This window comes from Macaca nemestrina, chromosome 18 (assembly GCF_043159975.1).
Source record: "Macaca nemestrina isolate mMacNem1 chromosome 18, mMacNem.hap1, whole genome shotgun sequence".
Classification (NCBI taxonomy): domain Eukaryota; kingdom Metazoa; phylum Chordata; class Mammalia; order Primates; family Cercopithecidae; genus Macaca; species Macaca nemestrina.
In genome coordinates this window covers 88,131,724-88,146,798 of record NC_092142.1, presented here as the reverse complement: position 1 = coordinate 88,146,798, position 15,075 = coordinate 88,131,724, and the positions used below count along the sequence as shown (strand labels likewise).

Below are 15,075 nucleotides of genomic sequence, written 5' to 3'. Positions count from 1 at the left end.
AGCGAGACTCTGTCTCAAAAAAAAAAAAAAAAAAAAAAAAAAAAAAAAAAAAAAAAAAAAGCAAAGAAACCTAAACAAGAGAGCTGGATCCAAGTTATTTACAAAATTGGGACCTCTCTCCCTGGCTAAACTTCGTTTGCTCTAATGGATGTTGCAGGACAGGTGAGGCTCCCTGCAGAGCCAAGTCCAAGCAACAGGCAGTGCACCCAGAGTGGCCACATGGAGGCTGCTGGCAGCTGTATTTACCCACTTTTAATTACACTCAAAGAGGTTATTTATTTTTTATTTTTTGAGACCAAAGCTCGCTCTGTTGCTCAGTCTGGAATGCACTGGTGGGATCTTGGCTCACTGCAGCCTCCGCCTCCCAGGTTCAGGAGATTTGCCTGCCTGGGTGCAGTGGCTCACGCCTGTAATCCCAGCACTTTGGGAGGCCAAGGCGGGGAGATCATGAGGTCAGGAGTTAGAGACCAGCCTGGCCAAGATGGTGAAACCCTGTCTCTACTAAAAATACAAAAATTACCTGGGCGTGATGGAGCATGCCTGTAATCCCAGCTACTCAGGAGCCTGAGGCAAGAGAATCACTTGAACCCAGGAGACGGAGGTTACAGTGAGCTGAGATTGCGGCACTGCACTCCAGCCTGGGTGACAGAGTGAGACTCCATCTAAAAACAAAACAAAACAAAAAAACAAAAACAGAAATATCTCAAATCAACTGAAAGAAAAAGAAAGTAACAACCTAAACCCAAAGCTGGTAGAAATAAGAAAATAATAAAGATTAGAACAAAAATAACAGAAATGAAAAGTAGAGGACGAAACCAAAAGTTGATTTTTTGAAAAGATCAACAAAATTGACACACTTTTTGCCAGATAGACTACGAAAAAAAGAGAACACTCAGGTTACTAATAGCGGAAATCAAAGTGGGGACATTACTACTGAGTCTACAGAAATAAAAAAACTGTAAGAGAATATTATGAAAACATCGGCCACCAATTGTATAACTCAGATGAAATGAACACATTCCCAGACACACTAAACATACCAAGACTAAACCATGCAGAAGTTAGAAATCTGAGTGGGCCGGCCGGGCGCGGTGGCTCACGCCTGTAATCCCAGCTCTTTGGGAGGCCGAGACGGGCGGATCACGAGGTCAGGAGATCGAGACCATCCTGGCTAACACAGTGAAACCCCGTCTCTACTAAAAAATACAAAAAACTAGCCGGGCGAGGTGGCAGGCGCCTGTAGTCCCAGCTACTCGGGAGGCTGAGGCAGGAGAATGGCGTGAACCCGGGAGGCGGAGCTTGCAGTGAGCTGAGATCCGGCCACTGCACTCCAGCCTGGGTGACAGAGCAAGACTCCGTCTCAAAAAAAAAAAAAAAAAAAAAAAAAAGGCCGGGCGTGGTGGCTCAAGCCTGTAATCCCAGCACTTTGGGAGGCCGAGACGGGCGGATCATGAGGTCAGGAGATCGAGACCATCCTGGCTAACACAGTGAAACCCCGTCTCTACTAAAAAATACAAAAAACTAGCCGGGCGAGGTGGCGGGTGCCTGTAGTCCCAGCTACTCGGGAGGCTGAGGCAGGAGAATGGCGTAAACCCGGGAGGTGGGGCTTGCGGTGAGCTGAGATCCGGCCACTGTACTCCAGCCTGGGCGACACAGCGAGACTCCGTCTCAAAAAAAAAAAAAAAAAAAAAAAAAAATCTGAGTGGGCCTATAACTAGTATGGAAATAGAATCATTAGTCAAAATTCTGATAAAGAAAAGCCCTGGCTGGTGTGGTGGCTCACGCCTGTGATCCCATCTGTACGAAAAATACAAAAAAAAACTAGCTGGGCATGGTGGCACACATTTATAGTCCCAGCTACTCAGGAGGCTGAGGCAGGAGAACTGCTTGAACCTGGGAGGCAGAAGTTACAGTGAGCCAAGATCGTGCCACTGCACTCCAGCCTGGGTGACAGAGTGAGACTCCATCTCAAAAAAAAAAAAAAAAAAAAAAAAGAAAAGCTCTAGACCTGATGTCTTCACTAGTGAATTCTACCACATGATTAAAGACGATTTAATGTTAAAAAAAATTCTCAGCTGGGCATGGTGGCTCATGTCTGTAATCCCAGCACTTTGGGAGGCCAAGGCAGGTGGATCATGAGGTCAGGAGATCGAGACCATCCTGGCTAACACGGTGAAATCCCGTCTCTACTAAAAATACAAAAAATTAGCCAGGCGTGGTGGTGGGCACCGCTACTCCCAGCTACTCGGGAGGCTGAGGCAGGAGAATGGCGAGAACCCGGGAGGTAGAGCTTGCAGTGAGCCGAGATCGCGCCACTGCACTCCAGCCTGGGTGACAGAGCAAGACTCCGTCTCAAAAAAAAAAAAAATCTCAAACACTTCCAAAACACTTAAGAGGAGAAATACTTCTTAACTCTTTCTATGAAGCTTGCATTACTCTGACACCAAAGCGTGTCAGAGATATGATAAAAAAACTAGAGACTAATATCCCTAATGAACATTAACATAAAAACCAACAAAATAGGCCGGGTACGGTGGCTCACGCCTGTAATCCCAGCACTTTAGGAGGCCGAGGTGGGTGGATCATGAGGTCAGGAGATCGAGACCATCCTGACAAACACGATGAAACCCCGTCTCTACCAAAAATACAAAAGATTAGCCAGGTGTGGTGGTGGATGCCTGTAGTCCCAACTACTTGGGAGGCTGAGGCAGGAGAATCGCTTGAACCCAGCAGGCTGAGACTGCAGTGAGCCGAGATCGTGCCACTGCACTCCAGCCTGGGAGAATGAGCGAGACTCTGTCTCAACCCCCCCAATCCCCCCCAAAAAAAACCAAAAAACCAACAAAATACTCACAAATTGAATTTAGCATTATACCGAACTGATTATATACCATGAATCCAAATGGGATTTATTCCTTGAATGCAAGGGTGGTTCTGCACATAAAAACTGATGAATGTAACAGACTGCATCAATAAATGAAGGGAAAAATGATCATCTCGATCGATGCACAAAAAGACTTTGGCAAAATTCAACATCTTTTTTAAAATAAATACACCCAACAAACTTGGAATTTGAAGGAAACTACCACAATATAATAAAAGTCATATATGAAAAACCCAAAGCAACCGTCTTACAGAATGGTGAAAGAATGAACTTCTCCTTTAAGATCGGGAAGGAGGCAAGGTTGCTGGCTTTCACCACTTGTATTCAACATAGTACTGGAAGTTCTGGCCAGAGCAATTAGGGAAGAAAATACAATAAAAATAACCCAAATTGGGCTGTGTGTGGTGGCTCAATCCTGTAATCCCAGCACTTTGGGAGGCCAAGGAGGGAGGATCATGAGGTCAGGAGATAGAGACCACCTTGGCTAACACAGTGAAACCCCGTCTCTACTAAAAATACAAAAAAAATAATTAGCCGGGCGTGGTGGCGGGCGCCTGTGGTCCCAGCTACTTGGGAGGCTGAGGCAGGAGAATGGCGTGAACCCGGGAGGTGGAGCTTGCAGTGAGCTGAGATCGTGCCACTGCACTCCAGCCTGGGCAATAGAGCAAGACTCCATCTCAAAAAAATAAATAAAATAAAATAAAAGTCACCCAAATTGGAAAGCAAGAAGTAAAATTATCTGTTTGCAGAGGATATGATCTTATATACAGGAAATCCTTGAAGATTACACACACAGACAAAATGTGTTAGAACCAATAAATGAATTCAGCAAAGTAGCAGGATACAATGTCAAAATGCAAAACCGGTGCATTTCTGTATACTATCAATGAACAATCTAAAAAAGCATTTACAAAAATAATTCTACTTACAACAGCATCTTGGCTGGGTGTGATGGCTCACGCCTGTAATCCCAGCACTTTGGAAGGCCGAGGTGGGCGGGTCACCTGAGGTCAGGATTTCAAAACCTGGCCAACATAGTGAAACCCCATGTCTACTAAGAATACAGAAAAAGTAGCCAGGCATGGTGGCAGGCACCTGTAATCTCAGCTACTTGGGAAGCTGAGGCAGGAGAATTGCTTGAACCCGGGAGGCGGAGGCAGTGAGCCAAGATCATGCCACTGCACTCCAGCTTGGGTGACAGAGCAAGACTCGATCTCAAAAAATAAAAGAATAAAATACTGCCTTGGTGGATGGATCATGAGGTCAGGAGATCGAGACCATCCCGGCTAACACAGTGAAATCTTATCTCTAGTAAAAATACAAAAAATTAGCTGGGTGTGGTGGCACGTACCTATACTCCCAGCTACTCGGGAGGCTAAGGCAGGAGAATTGCTTGAACCCGGAAGGCAGAGGTTGCCGCGAGCCAAGATCACGCCACTGCACTCCAGCCTGGGTGACAGAGCAAGACTCCGTCTCAAAAAAAAAAAAAAAAAAAAAAAAAAGAAAATATACTTAGTAACTAACTTAACCAGGGAGGTAAAAGAATTGTGCAATAAAAATCTACAAAATGCTGGTGAAAAAAATTAAAGAAAGCATAAACAAATGAAAACACATCCCATGTTCATGGATTAGAAGAATTAATATTGTTAAAAATGTCAACACTGCCCATATAAATCTACAGATTCGATGCAATCAGTTTTGATTAATTCAAAACAGTATTAATTCTTCTATCAAAAGATTTTGATAGGGAATTCGTGTCAAAGTCCCAGTGACATTGTTTTTACAGAAAAAGTCATTTAAAAATTCATATGGAACCTCGAGGAACCCCAAATAGTCAAAATATTTTTTAAAAAGAACAAAGCTGGAGGACTCACAATTTCTGATTTCAAAACTTACTTCAGGCTGGGCAAAGTGGTTCACACCTGTAATCCTAGCACTTTGGGAGGCTGAGGCGGGTGGATTGTCTGAGCTCAGGAGTTTGAGACCAGCTTGGGCAACACAGTGAAACCTCGTCTCTACTAAAATACAAAAAATTAGCCGGGCTTGGCGGCACGTGCTTGTAGTCCCGGATACTCGGGAGGCTGAGGCAGGAGAATCGCTTGAACCCGGCAGGCGGAGGTTGCAGTGAGCCAGGATCGCACTGCTATACTCCAGCCTGAAGGACAGAGTGAGACTCTGTCTCCAAGAAAAAAAAAGAAAAAAGAAAAGAAAAATCTCACTTAAAATCTTCAGTAATTGGTTTGGGTGCGGTGGCTCACACCTGTAATCCCAGCACTTTGGAAGACCGAGGCAGGTGGATTACCTGAGGTGGGGAGTTCGAGACCAGCCTGACCAACATGGAGAAACCCGGTCTCTATTAAAAATACAAAATTTAGGCCGGGCGCAGTGGCTCAAGCCTGTAATCCCAGCACTTTGGGAGGCCGAGACGGGTGGATCACGAGGTCAGGAGATCGACACCATCCTGGCTAACACGGTGAAACCCCGTCTCTACTAAAAAATACAAAAAAAAAAAACTAGCCGGGCGAGGTGGCGGCGCCTGTAGTCCCAGCTACTCGGGAGGCTGAGGCAGGAGAATGGCATAAACCCGGGAGGCGGAGCTTGCAGTGAGCTGAGATCCGGCCACTGCACTCCAGCCTGGGCGACACAGCAAGACTCCGTCTCAAAAAAAAAACAAAAACAAAAACAAAATTTAGCCAGGCGTGGTGGTGCATGCCTGTAATCCCAGCTACTTGGGAGGCTGAGGCAGGAGAATTGCTTGAACCTGGGAGGCAGATGTTGCAGCGAGCCGAGATCGCGCCATTGCACTCCAGCCTGGGCAACAAGAGCAAAACTCTGGCTCGAAAACAAACAAGGAAACAACAACGAGGAAAAACCAAAACGAAAATCTTCAGTAATCAAAACAGTGTAGTACTGGCATGAAGACAGCCGTCTAGACCAATGGAATAGAATGGAGAGCCTAGAAATGAACACTCCTAAATATGGTTGGATGATTTTTGACAAGGGTGCCAAGACCAGTCAATGAAGAAAGGAAAATGGTTTTTCAACAAATGGTGCTGGGGAAACTAAGTATCTTCATGCAAAAGAATGCAGCTGTACTCTTACCTAACACCAGATACAAAAATTACCTAAAAATGGATCAAATACCTTAATGTAAGACCTTAACTTATTACACTCTTAGAAGCAAGCATAGGGCAAAAGCTTCATGACATGAGACCTGGCAATGATTTCCTGGATATGACACCCAAGGCACATGTAAGCAAAGGAAAAACATAGCCGGGCGTGGTGGCGGGCGCCTGTAGTCCCAGCTACTCGGGAGGCTGAGGCAGGAGAATGGCATAAACCCGGGAGGCGGAGCTTGCACTGAGCCGAGATCCGGCCACTGTACTCCAGCCTGGGCGACAGAGTGAGACTTCGTCTCAAAAAAAAAAAAAAAAAAAAGAAAAGGAAAAACAGATTGACCTTCATGAAACTGAAAACAAATTGTGCATCAAAAGACAATAGCAACACAGTAAAAGGGCTACTCACAGAATGGGAGAAAATGTTTGGAAATCATATATATAATAACGGAGTAATATATAGAACAAAGAGAGAACTGCTAATGCTCAATAATGACAACAACAAGGAACAGCCCAATTCAAAAATGGGCAAAGGACTTGGACAGATATTTCTCCAAAGAAGATATGCAAGTGACCAATAAGAACATGAGAAGATGTTCAACATCGCTAATCATTAGGAAAAAGCAAACGAAAACTACAATGAAATGCCATCCCACATCTATTATTGGGATGACTACTATCAAAAAACCAGAAAATAATAGTGTGGGTGAGGATGGGGAGAAATCGGTATCCTGCTGCTAGAAATGCACAATAGTGCAGCCACTGTAGAAGCAGTATGGTAGGCCGGGCGCGGTGGCTCACGCCTGTAATCCCAGCACTTTGGGAGGCCGAGACGGGCGGATCACGAGGTCAGGAGATCGAGACCATCCTGGTTAACACGGTGAAACCCCGTTTCTACTAAAAAATACAAAAAACTAGCCGGGCGAGGTGGCGGCGCCTGTAGTCCCAGCTGCTCGGGAGGCTGAGGCAGGAGAATGGCGGGAACCCGGGAGGCGGAGCTTGCAGTGAGCTGAGATCCGGCCACTGCACTCCAGCCTGGGCGACAGAGCGAGACTCCGTCTCAAAAAAAAAAAAAAAAAAAAGAAAAGAAAAAAAAAAAGGCAGTATGGTGATTCCCGAAACAGTTAAAAACAGAACTACCCTATGATTCAGCAATTCCATTTCTAGGTATATATATTGAAAATAATTCAAAGCAGCGTCTCAAGGAGATATTTATATTTCATGTTCATAACAGCATTATTCACAACTGTCAAAGGTGGAAGCAACCTGGTTTACAGAAACGATGAATGGGTAAGCCGAATGTGACATACCCATACAATGGAGTATTATTCTGCCTTTAAAAGGAAGGAAATTCTGACATATGGAAGGATATGAATGAATCTTGAGGACATTATGCCTAGTGAAATAAACCATTCACAAAAGAAAAATACCGTATTGTAAGAGAGACTTAGCGTAGTCAAAATCCCAGACAGAACATAGAATGCTGGTTCCCCGGGGCCGGGGGGAGGAGCTATGGGGCGTTATTATTTCAGGGGCATCGAGTTTCTGTTTTACAGGTGAACAGAGTTAAGGAGCTGGATGGGGGTGATGGTGCAGCGTACTGTGAATGTATTTGATACCACTGAATTGCACACTTAAAATGGTTACGATGATACGTTTTGTTGTGTTTTACCACAATAAAATAACTGCAACAAAAGGAAAGATGGTTATTGGCAAGGATGGCGGGGAACGGGGACCCGCCTGTATTGCTGGTGGTGAAATCGAACCACCGCTGCGGAAAACCGTTCTGCGGTTTCACCAACAGTTCACCGCCTATGGCCCGGCTATTCCACGCCTGGACATACACCAAAGATAAATGGAAACGGGCACCCAAATACTTGCACGAAAATGTTCATCGTGTCACTGGACACAAAAGGCAAAAAGTAGACACAACCCACCGTCCATCAACAGAGGAAGACAGAAACGTGCGGGCTCCGTCCACGGAATATTATTCCCTCCTGAAAAGCACCGCGGGCCTGACCCCCGCTCCGCCGCGGACGGACCTCGAAGACGCGATTCCAAGCGAAAGACGCCGGAACACAACAGCCACAGCACGCAGGGCCGCACCGAGCGGAGGTCAGCACGGGCGGGGCCGCGGAGCGGGGGCTGCGGGGCCGGGAGGGCGCGGAGAGCGGCAGAGGCCGTTCCGGAGCCCGGGAAGGTGCAGGTCCCGCAGCGCTGCGGGGGCGGCGCCGAGCTGAGCCCTGCGACGCGGTGTCCGTGGCGTGAGTTCCACCTGGATCAGAGTGTGAGGACGCGAACGGCGCCCTGAACCGCAGGAACGTGCCCGTTCGAACTGTTCACGCGCGCGCAGAGCCCACTGACAGCAAAACCGGAGTCAGAAAGCTCAGGAGCGACCCACAAGATCCACCGTGATGCTTCTCGCCAATTTCCGCGAAAACCATCGGACTTGAAAACAAACGCGACCCACCTGGCTCTCGGAAGGGACGAAGGATCCGGGCGAAAGGCGTCAGTTCTCCCTCGCTCGCCCCGTAGACGCCGCGCAGGCCCCGAGCTCCCGAGCGGCGGTTTCAGACCCGCGGGTCACCTGGGAGCTCCTCCCGCAGAACCAGCCAAAAGCTCCCAGCGCCGAGGAGGGCGGGCGGCTTCCCTCCCCGACCTCGCCCCGCCCACGCGGACGCCCCCGGCCCCACGCGGGGACCACCCCGGGACGCCCGCCGGACCCCGCGCGCCCGCGAGCAATCTGCGTGCACCTGCGCCCCGCGCGCACCTGAGCGCTCCCGGCCACGCCCCGGCCACGCCCCCCGGCTCCCACGTGCCTCTCTCACTGGGCCCCGCCCCCTCACTGTTCGGCCGCAAACCCCGCCCCTCAACCTCCCCGTCCCCTCAACCTCCCCGCCTACGCCCCAGATCGGGCCCCGCCCCTATCAGCCTCCGCCCATTCACGCCTTAGGCCACGCCCTCACAGACCCCGCCTACGCCCCGCCTCCGCAGGACTCGAGCCCCGCCCCTTAAGGCCTCGCCTCAAAGCCCCGCCCCAGCAGCCCGCCCGGGTCCAGGCCCGGTCCAGCCCCGAGCGCAGCCCGCGGCCGATGGAGCAGGAGGCGCGGGTGCTGAGAGCTGCGGGCGGCTTCGGCCGGGCCCGGCGCCTGCTGGCCGCCGCCTCGTGGGTACCCTGCATAGTGCTGGGGCTGGCGCTGAGCTCCGAGGCGCTGCTCACCGCTCAGCCCGGGCACCACTGCCGGCCGGACCCTGCGCTGTTGCCCCCCGCGCTGCGCGCCCTGCGCGGACCCGCGCTGCTGGACGCCGCCATCCCGCGCCTGGGGCCCACGCGCACCCCGAGCCCCTGCCTGCTCCTGCGCTACCCCGATCCCGCGCCCCGCACCTGCCCTGGCCCGCGCCCCGTGCCCGCGCCCAATGGCACCCGGCCCTGCACACGCGGCTGGCTCTACGCGCTGCCCGCCGCCGGCCTCCTACAAAGCCCGGTCACCCAGGTGCGCCCCCGTCCCTGCTGCCCCGCGGCCCTCCCAGCCCCCAGACCGCCGAGGCCCTGGGTGTCCTTTCTCCATCCTCCCTGGCGCCTCTGACCCCGGTCCCCCGGCCGTCCTCCTGGGCTCCCCGCTCCGGGGCGGCCCGACGGTGCCGCAGACGCGCGCGCACGGGCCAGGCCCGCGGAGAGGCTGCTCCCAGGGGCCGGGAGGGGGCTGAATCTGGGCCTGGGGGCTGCCAGGCGCGGGGCGGCCTGGGGCTCAGGAGGACTGGAGCTGACGGCGAGGGCGGCCCGCACCGGTGGGGGAGCAGGGCCTGGAATCTGCCTCACGACCACCAGCGTCTGGAGCAGACCGTGGCTTTGGGCTGGCTTGCCAAGGCAGAGTCTGCTCGGGGGGACTGAGGTGGTCAGCACAGACTAGGAAAGGTGGGCTTCCCATCGGCGAGGAGCGCGGAGGCTGGGCTGGAGGCAGCATTGCCTGAAGGGAAACGTTGACGGTCTGCGTGAGAAGAGATGGGGAGGCGGGGGGCAGGGACCCCCAGGCCCCTTTCATCCCTTTCCACGCTGGGGCTGAGACCTGCCCACCGCTGCGGCAGCCTTTACCCCGCGGCCCCCACCCCCCACCTGGGAGGACTGGCCCCATTGTGGAAACTGGGACGGGGTTGCCACATCTCCGCAAGGGCTGCCTGGGGCCCTGGAACCCGCCGGGCTTCTCTCTCCAACCCGCTCGCTCCCACCTCCCACCTGCCCTCCTGTTTGGCTCCTGGATCCAGGAATGCCCCATCAGCTTTCACAAAACGTCAGGTTTGAAAGTAAAATCTCGGGCATAGCACGGCCCCCAGCAGTAGATTAAGCTTGGCAAGAAGACCCAGGAACTGGAAGGGGTGGGGGGAGGCGCAGAGCTGAGGTCAAGGGTCAAGGGCCTCACCGGGAAATGCAGCTGAGCACAGCTCTCCAGCGGCTGCCCGAGTCCCTCTTGAAATGGGCAGGGCAGGGAGGGTGTGGGCACCAGCGCAGGTGCTGGGGCTCATTTCTTAGGCCTGCGTCATGGCTATGACCCTTGGCCGGGTGGGATGGGGGCTGTGTCTCTGACGCCACCGTGGCCGTCCCTTGGGTCCCTCGGAATAGGAGGTGGAAACAGGTCGGACAAGATTCGGCCCCACGTTGGGGGGAGAGCAATGGTGTGCAGAAGTGGGGAGGCCCTATCTAGGGACAGGCAGAAAACTTAGGGTGGGCAGATCCCCCAGACCCCTTTGCAGGGAGTACCAGAGTCCAGAGAGGCTGCTGTGTGACTTGGACCAAGCCCCTTGTCCTCTCATGCCTCAGTTTCCCCTTCTCTCCACGGACGGATTGAGCAGGACATGGAGGGCCCCTTCCCGTAGCCATTCTGGGACTCCTTGCACCTGTTCCTGGCGAGGAGACAGGGGAGGGTCCTGAGCTGGCCTCCATGTGGCTGCTGTTCCCCACAGTGGAACCTCGTGTGTGGAGAGGGCTGGAAGGTCCCGCTGGAGCAGGTGAGCCACCTCCTGGGCTGGCTGCTGGGCTGTGTCGTCCTGGGAGCAGGCTGTGACCGGTGAGGCCCCTTCTCTTTTCCTGCTGCCCAGTAGCCCTCCCCTCCACCTGCTCTCAGGGTTCAGCTAGACCTGGTGCTGCCAGGATGAAGGTTGGACCCTGGATTATCCTGACACTGTCCAAGCATGTCCCCCACTGCCCACCAGGTTTGGCCGCCGGACAGTTTTTGTGGCCTCCCTGATGCTGGCCACAGGCCTGGGGGCCAGTGAGGCCCTGGCTGCCAGCTTCCCTACCCTGCTGGTCCTGCGCCTACTCCACGGGGGCACATTGGCAGGGGCCCTCCTCGCCCTGTACCTGGCTCGTGAGTACCATGGGGGCTGCTGTTACTGGGGGAGGGGCAGTGGGTGGCCCGCATGGCCTCTGAGGCTCCCTTGCCGAGCGCCCTGAGCTGCAGGGACAGTGAGCAGTGAGTCCCCCTTGGGCATCCCGCTCCTGGGCAGGTCACCGATAGGGTCACTGCAGTTCCCCATGGAACTGTTCCATTCCTCCCCAAGGCCTCCACCTCGGCCTGTCTGTGTCTGCCCAGGCCTGGAGTTGTGTGACCCTCCGCACCGCCTGGCCTTCTCCATGGGGGCTGGCCTTTTCTCGGTGGCAGGCACCCTGCTGCTGCCCGGCCTGGCTGCGCTTGTGCAGGACTGGCATCTTCTGCAGGGGCTGGGCGCCCTGATGAGTGGACTCTTGCTGTTCTTTTGGGGGTAAGTGTGGTGGGAGCTGGGACAGCAGCCCCTATGGGGGCTGAGTGTGTAATTTCCCTCCCACACCAGGTAAGTGGCTGGGTCACAGGGTCACAGAGAACCACAGTGATGTCCTGCCCCAAGCCTAGGGGTAGGGTGGGGGCCCTGGCCTCTGCCTCTCCTTCCAGGAGGAGGTGGAGGGAGCCGTGGGCATCCTCACCAACCCTGCAGGTTCCCGGCCCTGTTCCCTGAGTCTCCCTGCTGGCTGCTGGCCACAGATCAGGTAGCTCGAGCCAGAAAGATCCTATGGCACTTTGCAGAAGCCAGCGGCGTGGACCCCGAGGACAGGTCCTTGGAGGAGAGCTCCCTGGTTACAGGTCAGGCGCCTACCAGGGAGGAGGGAGATTCGGGTACTGGAGGAGGGCTTTGGAGAGGCACTGCTCCTCACCCCCCTCCCCTCACGTCTCTGTGACTACAGAGCTGGCCATGCTGTCTGCGGGGAGCCCCCAGCCCCAGTACCAATCCCCACTGGGGCTCCTGCGCACCCAAGTCACCTGGAGAAATGGACTTATCTTGGGCTTCAGCTCGTGAGTTGAGGAAGGGCTGGGGTCCTGCACATTCCCCTGGGGGTGGGTGTGTGGTCCCCAGAGTCCCCAGCTCTGGCTGGGCCCATAGCTTTGCCCTCTCTCCCAGGCTGGTTGGTGAAGGCATCAGAGCCAGCTTCCGCCGCAGCCTGGCACCTCAGGTGCCGACCTTCTACCTGCCCTACTTCCTGGAGGCTGGCCTGGAGGCGGCAGCCTTGGTCTTCCTGCTCCTGACCGCAGATCGCTGTGGACGCCGCCCCGTCCTGCTGCTGGGCATCATGGCCACAGGCCTGGCATCCCTGCTGCTCCTCGCCGGGGCCCAGTGTGAGCTTGGGGCCCCGCAGGCCATACAGGGGCCATTGTGTTTGGGCTGAGGGTCTGCCCCACCGGGGGGCCAGAGTGCTGACGGGGGAGCAGGCTGGGGTGGCGGCCCAAGGCCAGCTGCTGTTTGTTTTCCTCTGATCCTTTTGGAAGGTCCAAAAGGATCTTTTGTGACTGGCCTAAAGGAAGGAGCCTGTCTGAGCCTAAAACACCTGCCCCAGCTACAGAATGCAGCACAGGCATGAGAGGTCGGGAGACCAGGCTGGGTAAAGCTCTTCCCAGAGTTCCAGGTGGCCGAGGCCGGCCATGGGCTGGCGTGGGAGGGCCCATATACTCAGGGCCGGCCACATGGTGTGTGGAGCTGGGTGCAAAATGAAATGCAGGCCTTGCTTCCAAAGTATTCAAGATTTTAGGATGGTTCTCGAAATTGCGAAGACAGTGGACAGCACAGCAGTAGCTGAGCGCAGGCTTGGGTGGAGGTGGTCGGTGTGGCTGTGACTTGAGGTCAGGATTCTAATATCCTTAGAATCCAAGCCAGGCTGGAATCAGGCTGCAGAGGACAGGTTCCCCTGCCAGGTTTCTCAGAGGGGCTGGGGAAGGAGGCCTGGGAAGTGGGTCGCCAGACAAGCAGTGTGGTTTTCTGGGGAGGGGCCTTGAGTGGCCAGGGTGGAAGGCCTTGGGGGAAAGGCTGGGAACCCCTATCCTTTGTCCTCAGATCTGCCAGGCTGGACCATGCTGTCCCTCTCTGTCCTGGGGCTCCTGGCTTCCAGGGCCGTGTCTGCACTCAGCAGCCTCTTTGCAGCTGAAGTCTTCCCCACGGTGATCAGGTGAGCTTCAGGGCTGCCCGGCCACACAGCAGGGTCCAGGGCTCCCCCTGGGGAGGAGGGCCCAGGTGGACAGGAGGCCCTGTCCCCACACCCCACTCAGGTTCCTGTCTGTGATTCCTCCATCCAGTAAGGACTCGGGGTGAAGCGCTGGAGCCCCCTGCTCCCGGATGGCGGGGGCCACTGCCCGCAGAAGGCTCTGGGCAGATGACTCAGGAACTGGGAAGGGGAGGGAAGGCCATGCAGGCCTGAAGCGGGGTGTGCAGCCTGGGCGTGAGATGAGGAAGCCTCCAGCAATGGCAGAATTCCAGGGGAAACCATCACTTTCCAATCTTTTTTTTTTTTTTGAGATGGAGTCTCGCTCTGTCGCCAGGCTGGAGTGCAGTTGTACGATCTCAGCTCGCTGCAACCTCCAACTCTGGTCCAAGCGATTCTCCTGCCTCAGCCTCCCGAGTAGCTGGGATTACAGGCACGCGCCACCATGTGCAGCTAATTTTTGTATTTTTAGTAGAGACAGGGTTTCACCATGATAGCCAGGATGGTCTCGATCTCCTGATCTCGTGATCCACCCACCTCGGCCTCCCAAAGTGCTGGGATTACAGGCGTGAGCCACCGCGCCCGGCCACTTTCCAGTCTTATAATGAACAGAGGAAAAAGTGCTCCAGGACGGGAAAGAGGCTTTCCCAAAACAATTTTTCAAATTATCCTCAGCCAGCAAACCTTAGGCTCTGCGGAGGCCGGGCCTTCCTGCCGCTCACTCTGGAGTCATGTGCATGTCCCCAGATCTGTTGCCCCACCAGTTGCCCCCAACGCACTCTCTCCCACAGGGGGGCCGGGCTGGGCCTGGTGCTGGGGGCCGGGTTCCTGGGCCAGGCAGCTGACCCCCTGGATGCCCTGCACGGCCGACGCGGCTTCTTTCTGCAACACGTCGTCTTCGCCTCCCTTGCTGTCCTTGCCCTGCTGTGTGTCCTGCTGCTGCCTGAGAGCCGAGGCCGAGGGCTGCCGCAGTCCCTGCAGGACGCCGACCGCCTGCGTCGCTCCCCACTCCTGCGGGGCTGCCCCCGCCAGGACCACCTGCCCCTGCTGTCGCCCTCCGACTCCTGCTGGGCCGGCCACACCCCCCAGCAGCGCTAGTCCTGCCTGGTGGCCCTGGGAGCCAGAATGGGACCGAGGTCAAGGCCTGGAGCATGACTGAGTACCCCAGACATCTGGTCCAGGGGAGACACATTCGCCTCAGAAGCCCGTGTCTCAGTGCAGGTGGAGCCATGGGGACAGCATGAAGGTGTCCTCAGCCAGGCCCCAGGCACTGGGAGGCCCTGGGTCTCCTCCCTGGCCACACCCAGCAGGTGTGGAGGATAAAGGCTTCCATGGAACTGGTTCCCTGGTTTTTCCCTCCGGCCACACCTGGGGCCTGGAGGGGCCTCACCTGTGCCTGCTCCCCACCTCTGGGCTCACTGGTGAGGAGCCAGGGTGTCAGCAGCTGCTCCATAGCCCCTGTCCAGGTAGTGGCAGCCCCCGGTCACCCCCTGCCCCAGCCAAGCAGGGTGGGATGGGGGCCCAGCTCTCAGGTCCCTGCCAGGCCAGGCCTCACTGGCCCCATCCCCTTCATG

General features: G+C 55.0%; 2 protein-coding genes across 3 annotated transcripts in view; one reads left to right on the top strand and one right to left on the bottom strand.

Annotated features, from left to right (window-relative positions):
* The window catches only part of LOC105488859 (zinc finger protein 778), a 36,022-nt gene extending 27,398 nt beyond the window's left edge, over window positions 1-8,624 (bottom strand). Inside the window, exon 1 of the mRNA XM_071085120.1 lies at window positions 8,471-8,624. The gene's annotated coding sequence lies outside the window, so the exon portion shown is untranslated. The remainder of the gene's footprint in view (window positions 1-8,470) is intronic.
* A 454-nt stretch (window positions 8,625-9,078) lies between these two features.
* Window positions 9,079-15,042, top strand: LOC105488857 (solute carrier family 22 member 31). Of its 2 annotated transcripts, XM_071085117.1 has the most exons (9): window positions 9,079-9,494; window positions 10,960-11,063; window positions 11,209-11,363; window positions 11,589-11,757; window positions 11,968-12,113; window positions 12,215-12,323; window positions 12,430-12,644; window positions 13,357-13,468; window positions 14,293-15,042. In XM_071085117.1, exons 1-9 carry the CDS (start codon window positions 9,093-9,095, stop codon window positions 14,597-14,599), a joined length of 1,719 nt encoding a protein of 572 aa, XP_070941218.1. In that variant the 5' UTR covers window positions 9,079-9,092; the 3' UTR covers window positions 14,600-15,042. The 2 variants fall into 2 exon arrangements, with proteins under 2 accessions (XP_070941218.1, XP_070941219.1); XM_071085118.1 differs by lacking the exon at window positions 9,079-9,494 and having other exon boundaries at window positions 10,939-11,004; window positions 11,121-11,363.
* The last annotated feature ends 33 nt before the right edge of the window (window positions 15,043-15,075 follow it).